The sequence below is a fragment of the Quercus suber genome, unplaced genomic scaffold, assembly GCF_002906115.3.
Source record: "Quercus suber isolate HL8 unplaced genomic scaffold, Cork oak 2.0 scaffold_678, whole genome shotgun sequence".
NCBI classification, from domain to species: Eukaryota; Viridiplantae; Streptophyta; class Magnoliopsida; order Fagales; family Fagaceae; genus Quercus; species Quercus suber.
Window position 1 is genome coordinate 209,027 of NW_027070119.1, and position 14,846 is coordinate 223,872.

At 32.4% G+C, this 14,846-nt stretch overlaps 1 protein-coding gene and 1 long non-coding RNA gene across 2 annotated transcripts; both read right to left on the reverse strand.

The window, feature by feature from the left end:
• Window positions 1-222: 222 nt before the first annotated feature.
• On the reverse strand, window positions 223-2,066 carry LOC112011532 (uncharacterized). Its single transcript, XR_010626009.1, has 4 exons — window positions 1,725-2,066; window positions 1,575-1,639; window positions 1,377-1,430; window positions 223-640 (listed from the first exon to the last, which is right to left on the reverse strand). It is a non-coding gene; the product is annotated as an uncharacterized LOC112011532 (long non-coding RNA).
• A 1,493-nt stretch (window positions 2,067-3,559) lies between these two features.
• On the reverse strand, window positions 3,560-7,720 carry LOC111988861 (uncharacterized). The gene is made up of 3 exons (XM_065766078.1): window positions 7,493-7,720; window positions 6,612-6,843; window positions 3,560-4,084 (listed from the first exon to the last, which is right to left on the reverse strand). Exons 1-3 carry the CDS (start codon window positions 7,582-7,584, stop codon window positions 3,788-3,790), a joined length of 621 nt encoding a protein of 206 aa, XP_065622150.1. The 5' UTR covers window positions 7,585-7,720; the 3' UTR covers window positions 3,560-3,787.
• Between the last annotated feature and the right edge of the window lie 7,126 nt (window positions 7,721-14,846).

Below are 14,846 nucleotides of genomic sequence, written 5' to 3' on the forward strand. Positions count from 1 at the left end.
CCAAAGAAAATTTAGAAAATATAAATAACAGACCATGGGCTAAAGCAATACTACTCCACAGTAAAGCAATGCCCAACTAATGAAATGTGAGAAAAGCAAGTAACCAGTACACACGTGGGGCTGTTGGGGAAAGCAAGTAACCAGTGAAGTGCCAAAAATATGAGAAAAGAACAGGTGGACAATCATGCATTTATCAGATAAAAGGAATACAACAGGTGGACAGCATGCATCCTTCAAATAAAACCAGTACACACGTTGACAATCAGTGACACTGCCAAAAACATGAGAAAACAACAGGTGTATAATCATGCATCCATCAGATAAAACCAATACATGTTGAAGAAAAAAACTCCCAAATTTTCAGAATATTAAACACCTCCTTCGTCACCTATTTTGTAAGGTTAGCTATCTATTCTCAATAGGAAACAGAACACCATAATGGTGATTAGTTTATTGTAAGAAAAGTTTAAATAATTTGTAACATAAGCTTCAACAGGTTAAAGGACTTTTGTTTCCTCTTCCTCTTTTGTCGATCTACAATAGGTGTGAGCTGTACATCATTTGCATCATTTGTAGGATTAGCATGTTCTTCACTTGGTAAGTTGTTGACAGAATCATTTGTAGCATCACTCATATAATACTGTCAAAAGAATATGGTGTAAATTGTATTATGATATGAATAAGTAACATTAAAAATATCTAATTTTTTTTTTTTAAATTTTATATAAAAGTACTCAAATTTTTTTCATTTGTAACTTTTATTTTAAAATTTATAATCCATGTTCACCCAAATTATAAGCCATGTTCACCCAAATCCATTCACATTCATTTGATCTATTTAGGAACAACCATTTGCTTTAGAAACAAAGTTCTACCAAGCACCTATTTAAATTTGAATGCTTGAAAATTGAAACTAACGCTGACAAACTTATTATAAAAAAAAATTGAAAAGAACAACAATTCATCCTTTCATTATTTCTATATCAAACGAAAATCTGGCAAATGAAATCAAATTTATTGATTAAGTACATTGGCTATCTATGCAAGATGCACAAAAAGTAGTCAATGACCACTAGCAACTTAAACGAAGATGCACAAACTATAAAGTGGCTACAAACTAATGCAAGAGTAACTAAGGCATTTTGTCAAACACATCGTGTGCACAAAATTTGAATGTCTTAGTTATTAACATTTGTTATTATAAAAAAATAAAAAAATTTAAAAACAGAAATACACAACCTATTGACAAACTGAACAGTTCCTGTAATGCAACAAATAACACAACAAACAGGTAGAACAAACAAATTGAGTAAAGTTGTATAAATCAAAACAGACAATGGGAAAAAAATATTTCTATCAAATTAGTGGAAGGTTACCGTAGTGATTTTGCTGGGTTACTCTGTTTTTTCTCCCCAACCTTTGCTGGGTTTCTTCTCGCAGAGGGAACAAAGAAAACACAAAACACAAGACAAAAAGAAGAAAACAAAAAGTCATCAATGCGGGTTTGAAAGATTTAGACCAACTATTGCAAAAATAAGCAAGACCAACTAATGTTTGTGAAGAAAAAGAAATACCAATAGCAGTAGCGTCAAGGGTCCTCTGTTTTTTGTTCACAACCTCTGCTGTAAGTAGTTACCCACTGAAATGGTGTGGGTTTGAAAGAGTTAGACCAACTAATGCAAGAGTAAGCAAGACCAACTAATATTTGTGAAGAAAAGAATTACCAATAGCAGTAGCATCAAGGGACTCTGTTTTATGTCCATAACCTTCGCTGGGTTTGTTCTCGCAACAGGGGGAGAAAAAAAAAGCGAAAACGGAAAAACGGAAAGAAGAAAACAAAATGTAAATAGCCTTTATAAGTAGTTACCCATTGAAACTAAATAAGCACGACTGAAAAGACACAATCATTTTCACAGCAGGGAGAAAAAAACAGAAAACGGAATTAGTTTCCACTAAAAGATACAACTGTGTTTGTTCAGCGTTTTTAAAAGGAAACGTGCCGTACGTTTGGTTAAAAGGAAATGTGTCGTACATTTGGCCAAACGAAGAGACATCATGTTTCGGTGTTCTTTAATATAACGTGTCACTCATTTGGGTAGCCATGTGGTGCAATGAGGTGCGGTTAACAAAAAGTAAGACGTTTCGGCTATTAGTTATTATATAGATATATATATATATATATATGGGAATATTATTCTTAATTTAGAAAAATGAATTTTATCATTTGGATGAATTTTAGCTTAGTTTGACTGCCAATCAATTTGGTCAAAGATTGAAGAACAAGGGCATTTTAGTTATTTTAACCTTAAACATGGAAAATTGGATAATCTACTATCTGATCGAGATAAATTACAAAATTTTAAACATTCCAATGAACCCAAGATCAAAATGGTAATTTTTGTGAAAAGTAAATTGGTTTGCAAAACAACGCATACAAAATACGATATCAGTAAGTCCAATGACGCTCTTAAGAAATAGTATAATTTGTCAATTAGTCTTAGTTGTTATAGAGATGAAGTAGTTTTTGTTTTCTCAAATTCAGTTTTTGTACATGTACAATATCAAACTAAACAACTTTTGTATACTTACTGTAATTTAAAAGATGATAAATTTTCCTAAAAAGTTATCTAACGAATATACACATGTCAAAGTTGATAGTTTTGTATACAATATATTTATAAATTATGATCTAATTTACTATCAAAATATTAAGGCTTATATATGTGTCTATGTGTTTGCGCATTGTATAAAGGTTTATCTTGGCTCTTGGTTAATGTATTAGTATCATAATTGGTCCCTAAACAAAATGTCCTAGCTCCACCCGTTATGAATCGAGATAAACCAGTGGTTCTTTCCATTGTGCAAGCAAGATTGGTTGGATTAGCCCTTTTTTTTTTTTTAAAGGTTATATATTCACTTACACGGCTTTCTTGATTGCATTTACATCAAGCAAAATTTGCTTAATTCTCTATTTATGTGTTATAGCCTCAATAATATCATTTTGTTTATGGAGAAGGGAATCTACCTTCTTAACTTTTTATATCTAGGATCCGACTTTTATCCTTAATACTTATAGGAAGAACTAAACCATTATGGCAGAAAATTTTTAATTCGAAGGGTGAAGAAGAGGCCAAATTTGGAACAAAAATATTATTTGATTTGTGGATCCTAAAAAAGTGAACAAAAATATCATTTGATTCGTGGATCCCAAAAAAGTAACAAGTTCCATTGTTAGAGAAATGGGATATGAAACTTCAATATGTATTCATCGGTGAATAATGAATATTGAATTACCTCTTTTATAACAAAAATACTCTCCTTTCACACTTAAGTTTTTTTTTTTTTTTAACATCAAAATAAATAAATAAATAAATAACCCTCAAAACAAAGTCAAAAGTCAAAATTAGAATTTATGCATGGCTTGTTTGGATTGAGGGAGAAATGAGGGAGAGTGAAAAGAAGTAAAGTAAAATTAGCTGAAAATAAACTTATTTTGGGCCAATTTTTGTTTTAGGGAATTTCCAACACTAAAATCAACTACATAACAGGAATCTACAGCTCACAATAAGTTCCTCTACTTCTTTATTCCCAATACCATTCGAAAGGGATAAAAAAAAAAAAATAATCTCTTTCTTTTGTTCAAAAAATATAAAAAATGAAAAATCATCTCTATTTTGCTGCTACAAGTCAAATTTTGTCTCCCACATATACATGAATCATTTAAACAACAGTTAGTCTCTTTTTAAAAAAAAAAAAATTGAAAAGTTACTTTCTTTAACACAATGGTTCATACCTGTTTCGCTTTTAAATGGCTGCATGAATAATTTGCAAGTCTCTTATCTTTGTAGCTTCGAACTATCTTTCTAACATCCTTTCTTATAGACAAGAAGGCAAAAACCACAGCTATCAGCATTGTTGGGTAGATATAAATGGCTTCCATGAGATATCTGTCAGCAGATTTTCTCATAATGGCTTCCCTAACAAGGCCCCATAGAATAAGAAGTGTTCCGACGAGGCTCAACCTTCGTGGTTTTATGAGACCTAAAATTGCTCCTGCAACCGATAAGTAACTCCCTGCAAGAAGCTGGTGCAAGCCAAAGTGAGGAAATTTTAGTTTTCTAATTTGTACAATTCAGATTGTTTTGTTTAGTAGCACTTCTTTTTTCAAAATCGTTGCTAATGCATTTCATACCGTCCAACACATTATGATATTCTTCTTACCAGCATGTTCTTAAAACAAAATTTTTAGTCTACATTATATTGAAAAATGTTTTTGAGGAAAACTTGTAAGTTCTTTTTAGGACAACTAAATGTTTTGTATCATATGAACTCCTTTTCTAGATATATCTGAGAATGGTTGAGAAACTGTATGAAAGAAAAGAAACAAAAGGCTTAAACATGCTGTTGGTCTTCAATTTTTATGTTCATGTAGGTCCTAAAAATTTTTGCAGGGTTTTTACAAATGCCATTCTTGGACTAAATGTGAGTACAAAATTGAAGTATAAAAAATATAAATAAAAATAATAATCAATTTAGTCCTAGGACTTTCGATTCGAATAATTAATCTCCTACACTTCTTTTTTTAGGTAATTCAGCTTTTTTTATTTAGAGAAACAAAACACAAATTACAAAAGAAGACCCAAAATAAACTAGCAAAAGGAAATCTCCCTACTACAGCAAACAAAACAAACTAACCATAAAACCAAAGCAAACCAAAACTTATGGCAAAGCAAAACACACTAACTACTGCCCTAACAATCTAAACAAAAACATCTATGAGGCACCACAACCAGTACCTTTAGCACAGTAGCACATAGACTAGCACTTTGGCAAAACACAGCAGCACAAGATTAATAAATTAATCCCATAATTTGTATAGGATAGGAATGGCATTTCAAAATTCTTAATTATGTAGGAAAAACCATGTGTATGTGTTAAAAGGAAAATACTAGGAAAAAGTTTAATTTTCTACAAAATTAAAGTCAACGTGATCAATTATTCAAATAAAAAAGCTATGAACCACACACAAGTGAAAGTCCAATGGTGATATTGTAAACATCCACAAAGGCACTTGGGTGGTGGACTCATTGATTTGGGGTATAACACAAATTTGAAAGTCTTAAATTCAATCTATCACACTGCCATTTTGTGAGGTTTTTTAGATATCTCATAAGAAAGAGTGGAATTGTCATGCTAAAGACTGATACTCCACCACCTTTTACTTACATACATACATACATATATGTATTAAATGGTAGTGTTGTAAGAATTCCAAAAACAAATGGACATTTTATCATCTATTTTTTCACATATGGTTAAATAAAATATAATTAAAATATATGACTAGCAAATGTATCTTCCTCGAATATTGAAAGTTGACATGGAAATAAACTCTTAGGTAAATTGCATTTTAAATCTTATAGTTTAGGACGGTAACATAATTAAACCTTAATGGCTTGTTTGGAAGTTTAGAGAGGGAGGAGAGTAGAGGGGAGTAGAGGGAAGGGGAGTAGTGGGGAGGAGAGTAAAAGAGAATGATTCACCTCTACCTTATTTGGATATTTTTAAAATTAGTAAGGGGGAAGGGAGTAATTAGCCATTCTCCTTGTGTAATTTTGTTAATATAATAAGGGTAAATTAGGTAATTTACTTGGTTAATAGTTTATGTACTCTACTCTCCCTCCAAATCTCTCCAATTTGGGGGAATTAAAATTGGGGGGCTAGAGGGAGTCCAAACCCCTCCAAACTCCTCCAAATCCCTCCCCCTCATTCTTTAAAAAACTTCCAAACAAGGTAATTGCATTACTCTCCCTCCCTCTACTCTACTCCCCCCCCCCCCTTTTTTAAACATCCAAACATGCCATAAGTTTCAAAACATACCAAATTAAAACCTAAAGTTTCAAAAAATAACAAATTAAATTCTATAATTTAAAAATTAATAAATCAAACCCTAATTTTTGAAAAACAAAATTATAAATAAAATATTAGCATTAGGTTTAAAATTTAATACGAAATGAAGGTTTAATTTGTTACCTTTTGAAACTGAGTTTTAAATTAATACTGTTGAACTCATGAGATTGACTACTTTTCTACTCTCTTTACTTTTTTATACTTTTTTTTTTTTTTTTCAGTTCAAGATTTCAAGTATATGATTTGAAATGTAATTTTACCTCTTTTTTTTTTCTTATCTCAAATCCTCTTTTCTAGATCTATCCAACTTTAAATATATATATATATATATATTTTTTTAAATCCTCTTTTTTATATAGGGAAATACTTGTTGCCAACTTCCGCCCCCGTGGATGCCCCACGACCCATGAGAGGTGCGGAGTTTGGGAAGCAACGATGTGTGACAGTCAAGCAGATAAGCCCTTTGCCAAATAGTTGCAGGTGCAACTTGCGTTCAAAAACTCAATGACTCAGTGGAATTTTGCAATTCACACCAAGTATCACATTTTACTTTACATAATTTCTGTATAAAACAGTTCGCTTGTAACAAACACAATCCCTCTATATACTCTTTTCCACGTAGTTTAGACTGATCCTCACGCTTTCCCTTTCAAAGGATGAGTATATAGTCATGAAAGAAAGAGTAGTTTGAATATACTAACCTCTATGCGATGGAGATCAGATGTCGCAAGAGCTGCCTTCATATTGGTCGAATTATATAACTCGAGCAAGTTGTTATAGCTTGGGATGGTTTTGTTCTTAAACAATGCATTTGCAATTGCCCCTGGATATAGTAGAGCCTTCACCAAAATTGTAGGAAGGAGTTCACTTGCAATCAATTGTGAACATGTCACTTGTATAGGTGTCCTACATATTCCGCTTCTACATGGGATCCTGTATATCAAACAGAGTTACAGAAGAGTACATTAGTTGTTAATTCATCTTTTCACTTTGGTACCTTACATAGGGAGCATTTACTACAGTTTATTTTCAATTTTTTTTTTTTTTTTGAAAATATGATTGTTTGAAAAAGATATAGCCAAAAAAAATAGGTGAAATTTAAAAATTATGTATTTTGAAAAATGGGTTTGAAACCACATTACCAAATGGGCAATATATATATATTTTTTTAATAAGTAAGATAAAATAGAAGCGCATTTACTAGATTAATTTTCGTATATATATACCAGGAAAGTTTTCTCTTTCTTTTCTTTTCGAAGTGATCACAACTTACGAGAAAAAATTGAGAATTATGAAAGGAAAACCAATAGATAAAATTTCATTAAGCAAAATAATATGTAAATTTTGGGGAATATATAGGAAAAGTTTAGTTTCTATATATTCATTATGCAAATGATAGATTTATTCAAAATGAAAAATAATAATAATAATAAGCCATGGAAAATTGGAAATACTTAAGAGGAGAAAAAAATAAAATAAAATCCTGAAACAAGGAAAATTTTTTTAATGGTTATTTGAAATCCCTCCATCATTCTAATACTGCTAATTTAAAGAAAAATCGAAAAGTACTATTGCTGTTTACCTGAAGAGTGGAATTTGAAAGATAATCAAAAGGAAATATATCCAAGAAGCAATAAGAGATATGATACGAGCCCATTTCCTCGAAGACGCCATTGCATTTGCAGGAAACTTTTTGAAATATGGAGCTTTTAGATTTTAGAGAAACCCCTCAATGGGGGAAGCCGGAGAAGTGATGGAAGTTGTTGTTGGCACACGGTTCATTGGGTAATTTCCGAAACAACTGGACTTTGAAACTTGACATTTTCACAACAAATTTCGTAACAAATCCTAATTGTCTATTTATTATTGGCCGTTAATGATGGATAAAAAAATAATTTCAATAGTGAGATTAAATTAGAATAAATAACAACTTATCACATATGATTTGTTATGATATTGTTATGAAAATGTTGTGGATTATAAAAATTAAAATGTACCTAGTCTCCTAACATTGCCCTAACTTATCAATTATTACTATTTCGTTCCATTGGACAAACTGAAACGCAGTCCAAAATGAAATTAATACATTGCACATTGCCTGAACTTATCAGTTATCACTGTCACAATTGTCACACCTTTTGAATAAGTCTTTTGGTACCTTTTGGTTTTTTTTTTTTTTTTGAAAACATGCTCTCCAACTTAAATTTAATTTTGTTAGTTGAAGTTTGACTATTTTTGTTTTTCCCTTTTTAATCTTCTGCATTTTAGGATAAAATGGGGCATTTTTAATGTATTTTATTGATCAATAAAAGTGCTTATTTTTTTAATAAAATATATAGATAAATATATTATATAATATATTGTAGGGGAGAATTTTTGTTTCAGCCCCTTGCAAACTCATTGTCCTCTTTGGGGAGCCAGGCCCGCAAGGTTTTGTCCTCGGCCCCGAGTGCAGGCAAGCAAGGAGGGTTTCATAGTCTCAGCCCCAAGCCTGGAGTCCCACATTGGTTAGAAGAGCGCTCTACTCATGTTTATATGCCTCTGGGACTTGCATGAGTAGTACTTGCAAACTCATTGTCCTCTTTGGGGAGCCAGGCCCACAAGGTTTTGTCCTCGGCCCCGAGTGCAAGGCAAGCAAGGAGGGTTTCATAGTCTCACCCCCAAGCCTGGAGTCCCACATCGATTAGAAGAGCGTCCCACTCATGCTTTATATGCCTCTGGGACTTGCATGAGTAGTGGAGTTTGCAAGGGGCTGAAACAAAAATTCTCCCCTACAATATATAATATATATATATATATATATATATATATAATTTTTTTTTTTTTTACAAGTGGGGGCCTTCTTTTATTTGGGAGCCTTAGGCAATTGCATCAATTGTATCACCTATTGAGCCGGCCTGTAACTATAGTCTAAAGTGACTCTTGATCAGTTTGAAGATAAGGAAAAAATTAAGGTAATATAGGTAGTGGTCTCATGTTGGCCATGTCATTATTAAGATATGTGTAGTGAGTATATTTAGCTAATATATATAAACCTAATAAATGAGTCTATGCTTGAATTGTTGTGTATCAAGCCTAATAGCTCACGAGCTTGTTCGTAAACAAATTTTTTTGCTTGGGCTCAGCTTGTTTATTAAACAAGCCTAAAACTAAGGTTCCAAGTTTGACTTATTATAAACAAACAAACATGAACAAGTTTTTTATTGAGCTAAGCCCGAGTTGTTCATGATTGGCTTGGTCCATTTATAACCCTGTTTCTACTAGACAAAAATTGGCTTACATCAGGAAAAAATTAATTAACAAAAGAAAGCTAGAGGAATATTTCTAACAAACAATGGAGAGTTAGAATTAAAATGAAAGGGAATTTTTTTTCCCAAAAGTAACAAAAAAAAAAAAACCAAAGGTTACCANTTCATAGTCTCAGCCCCAAGCCTGGAGTCCCACATTGGTTAGAAGAGCGCTCTACTCATGTTTATATGCCTCTGGGACTTGCATGAGTAGTACTTGCAAACTCATTGTCCTCTTTGGGGAGCCAGGCCCACAAGGTTTTGTCCTCGGCCCCGAGTGCAGGCAAGCAAGGAGGGTTTCATAGTCTCACCCCCAAGCCTGGAGTCCCACATCGATTAGAAGAGCGTCCCACTCATGCTTTATATGCCTCTGGGACTTGCATGAGTAGTGGAGTTTGCAAGGGGCTGAAACAAAAATTCTCCCCTACAATATATAATATATATATATATATATATATATATTTTTTTTTTTTTTTTTACAAGTGGGGGCCTTCTTTTATTTGGGAGCCTTAGGCAATTGCATCAATTGTATCACCTATTGAGCCGGCCTGTAACTATAGTCTAAAGTGACTCTTGATCAGTTTGAAGATAAGGAAAAAATTAAGGTAATATAGGTAGTGGTCTCATGTGGCCATGTCATTATTAAGATATGTGTAGTGAGTATATTTAGCTAATATATATAAACCTAATAAATGAGTCTATGCTTGAATTGTTGTGTATCAAGCCTAATAGCTCACGAGCTTGTTCGTAAACAAATTTTTTTGCTTGGGCTCAGCTTGTTTATTAAACAAGCCTAAAACTAAGGTTCCAAGTTTGACTTATTATAAACAAACAAACATGAACAAGTTTTTTATTGAGCTAAGCCCGAGTGTGTTCATGATTGGCTTGGTCCATTTATAACCCTGTTTCTACTAGACAAAAATTGGCTTACATCAGGAAAAAAATTAATTAACAAAAGAAAAGCTAGAGAATATTTCTAAAAACAATGGAGAGTTAGAATTAAAATGAAAGGGAATTTTTTTTCCCAAAAGATTTGCACAGTTGCACATTGCACAGCAGCACATGCTGCATAGTTGCGCACTGCATAGACTGCATAGTTGCACACTGCACACTATACAGGCTGCATAGGTTGCACAAACCAATGGCCCATTGTCATAGGACAACATGTTTTCTTACTTTATCAATTATTATAAATTATCATACCAATTAATAATTTGATGTGTATCATATCAACTCATTTGTATTATAGTGACACTAATTTATTGAACAATGTAATAAATTAATTTTTATTTGAAAAAGAAAGATTAAGTGGATTAGTTATATTAAAATTAAAATTAACAAAATCTTATTTAAGCTCTATTATGTCACAAGAGTGACTAAGTAGATTAGTTATATTATCAATTGAAAAATAAATGTTAGAGAAACTTAAATACAAAAACTTAATTAGTAATTTTGCATCTCAAAATGCAAGAAAAATAGATTTTAAATAAAAAAATTCAATATATATTGTTTGATTAATATTTAAATATAAAAAAGACCCCACTTAAAATTTTCACCTAAGGCCCCCAAAGTTGTTCAGTCGGCCATGTATAGTTACATTTAAAAATAAATAAATAATTAAGTAAGCCACATATGAGCCTTCCCTATCAATCATCTAAAGTAAAGTTATAAAGCATGTTAGTATTTTCTCATTCATAATAATTACAAACAAGTATTTTTCTAGTCCTTCACCATCTAACATGAATGTAAAAATTGTATTTTGAATAATTACTGAAGTTGTAGACAAGGAACGATGAATGAATGAATTTAATTATGTAAATTATTAATTTGAATAATAGCTAATCATAAATAAGACTAGATGCATGATAAAATGAGTATACCATTTTCTTTTTCTTTTTTCTTAATTTTAGAGATTTAAGCATTTAATAATGTAATTTTTTTAGATCTCAAGCTCAAAAACTTGACTTGAGTCTGAGTTTGAGTTTGAGCTCAATATTAAGCTTGAGTTTAGCTTGACTAATTAATCAAGCCAAGCCAAGCCCAAGCTTTCTGGCTTTCCCACGAGCTCAAGCGATCAAACACTATTTTTAGGCTTGTCACAAGCTTAAGCTAAGCTCAAACTTTTGATTTTTCTTGACGAGCCAAGCTTGAACATACACTACTCGACAAAACTCAGCTCGTTTACAGCCCTAAGTAAAAATGAAATATTCATAATTTATATTCTATTTTCTATATTGTTACAGGGCTTGCTCAACCTCTAAACCATTTAGGCAATGATCTAAAATTCTCAAATGGAAGAAGATCCCAAGTATTAATATTTAAAATAAAAAATAAAAAAAGACAATAGATGAAAATTTGGGATATATATGCATTATTTGTCTGTTTCTCGTGTAGGAGTTCCAATTAAGCACAAGGTAGCAGATTGAAATCTCTATTGGTGAGCTATGCAATCTCTCAGGGTTCTTTTCTTTTAGACGTTTTGTATTTCACATTCCTTCTTTGTGTGTGAGTTCTAAGACTTTTTTAATATTGAAGTTTCCCATACCTTAAATATATTCTCTCTTTAATAGTCTCTTACCGTTCCCTCATGCAGTTCTATCTCCCTTGCACTCAAGGTAATAGCAAAACTTTTCTTTCTAGAATTTTTCTCTATCCATGCATCTTGCATAAAGAGTGGACCAAGTGAATAGCGTGTTGACTTGCTTACAGAATTTACCTTCATTTTATACTATTATTTAAGTGGCTTCTCCTGTTTGGATCTTTTTTTTTTTTTTTTTGTTCTAAAATACCCTTACAACCCTAGGTTCAAGTAGAGACAAAACTAAATGATAGTCCAGTAAAAATACATGTCTAACTTGCACAAAAACATTGCTTACAAAATAGGAACACTCTCCTACTAACCCACTTATTCAAAACAACTATCCATTTATTTTTATTTATTTTTAAATAGAAAAATAGGTTATGAATTATCACATCAATTAAATAGGTTCAACTAAAAAAAAAAAAAAAAAACTCCCATCTTTTGTGCAAATTAAAAAAACAAAAAACAAAAACCGACAAGGATAAGATAAGATAAATAATTTTTCATCACACCCCTACCTGAAATCCCTTCGGTCTTGGAGAACTACTTTGGTCTTCCCTTTTCCTTGTTGTTGGTCATCCTCGACCCGTTTATACTCATCAATACGATTCATGAGCTGACGTACACTCCTGACAAGTTTACTCATTAAAGACTTCCTCAAATCGTGCTTGGCAGGCAGGCCGACCTTAGAAGTCCTTATTGGCACATCATCAAAATTTTCATCTATCTCATTAAACATCTCCCAATATCTATCTAAATACGTCTTTAGGGGCTCTCATTCTCACATGATCGTAGACAACAGGTAATCCAATGGACGAGGAACCCTACTACAAGTAACAAAATTAACGAGCTCCAAAAACTCTAGTAAGCTCCTTAAAGGAGTTGATTGAACTTTCCCTCAAACCATCTCATCGCCACTGGCGCCAGGCTGGCTGGGAACACTTTGCACATCAAGATTTCATTCTTTGAGTGAACAACCATTCTTTGATTAAAATGGCTGACGTGCTCCACAAGGTCTGTTCTACCATTATACGTGGTAAACGTTGGCTAAGTAAATCACCAAGGAAGTTTTCCTCCTTCAATTCTCCATGTAAACAGTGACTTAGAAATCTAGCGCAAGGCCCTGCTCATAGCATCATTACCCAAGCCCCTGTGAGATGGGCTTTGGCGGTCCTCATCACATGAAGAAGACTCACTGAAGGGAGTCCTTGATCTGGACTTGTAGCTATCATCATTATCATCATTAGAGGAAGGCTCTGAGCTTGAAGGAGTCCCCCTACGTTGCTTATGATGTAATTTCCTCCACAAGTGGTCTATCTCCAACTGTATGTTCCTGGTGTTCTCTCCATGAGACACGTGACTCCCACTTCTAGACTAACTCCTACAAGTGTGAGTGGTGTGTATGCTAACTTCACGATCCCTCCTTCGTTCAAGATTGAGAAATTGGTCTTAACGTTGAGACCCCACAGATTCTTCACGGTTTGGTTTTGAACCTACTATGGTTAAACGTTGAACTCACGAATGTTCAAGATTCCCACAAATAGCACCAATTGTAAGGGCACATTTTGCTCCCCAAGTCCCAAGTAAAATGGACAAATGCCAAAAGAGTCCAAAACAATGAATTTGTAGAAAGTGGGTTAGAAACTAAACTCCAATGAGTTGGACAACAATTGCAATAAGCTAATTGTTGCTTGAAAGTATAAATAAACAGTTTTGTTTAGGGAAAATCCTCCTTGGTAAAGTCCGAGGAAGGTTGTTTTTATATATTTCTCTTGGACTTAAACAAAATTACAGTTCTTAAGTGTACAGTCATTTTTCTCCAAATTATCTAATTCCCCCCCCCCCCTCTCCCCGTAATGAGGTTTTTCTTCTTTATATTCCCCTGCTTTACTTCATCTCAGCCCTTCATATGTAGATCAGGTTACTGGCTTTGATACTTGTTCCATCAGCACATTTTTAAAGTTTTTGTGGATAGTTGTAAGGCTAAATGGTACTATTCAAGTATCACCTCCACAATAATGCGGCTAGGGAGTTAGCTGCAAAGCATTCAATGTGGTGGTAGCAGCTTTCTCTTCAGATATTTCACAGCTCTCTTTTGTCTTATCCTTATATGATGCTTATCCTTGCCAACATGATTGCTTGTTGCCTTGTTCTTAACAAAGGGTTGGATCGTGGACCTCTTCTCTGCTTAGCTGAAGAGGTGTTTTAACTCAGACTACACTCCCAACTCCTTATGACCAAACTTCTCCCACTGACCATTAACTTGTATGCTTCCATTAGTATTAACCTGTCCTCGAACTATTTAATGTCCTTAGACATGGACCACGGCTCATTACCCATTTCTGGGCCCTTCATCCCTACAATAATAATAAAAAAATAATAATAATAAATTCAATTGATAATTATATGAGAAAATAAATAATTATGTGTCTATTATTTCACTTAAAAACACGGTCAAAAAAGAAAATAGATATACTAAATATATTAAATCATGGTAAAAGTGTGTGTGTGTGTGTATATATATATATATATATTAAATTACTTATTTGATGTCCAGATTAATTATTTGGTTTTTAATATCCTATAAAACTATTTAAATAAAATAACAATGCTACTAAATTTAAATATAATAAAAGAAATAATCTAACCATTATAACCATTCTTTTAGTCTCAATTTATTCATTCAAATTATAGTGTAACCTTACATACTACTATTTACTTTATTTTTCATTTTCTATACTAAATTTTGTAAATGTTTTGTAGACTTTGAATTGAATAAAACACATGTATAATATGTACTGCAATTATTCTATCTATGTATACTACAAACTATGCCATGCATATGAACCAAAACTAAAATACTTTATCTGCAATCTTGGGTAATTTTGATTTAGAGTATTTGTCCCTTTTGTGTTTATATTAAGTATTAACTAGAGTTAGCCCCAAAAATTAAAATTATAAAAATAAAAAATAAAAAAATAAAAAAATAAAAAAAAAAAAAAAGAAGAAGAAGAAGAAGAAGAATTTTTTAATTAGAGAATTTACTATGACTTTTTCAGAGGAAAGGG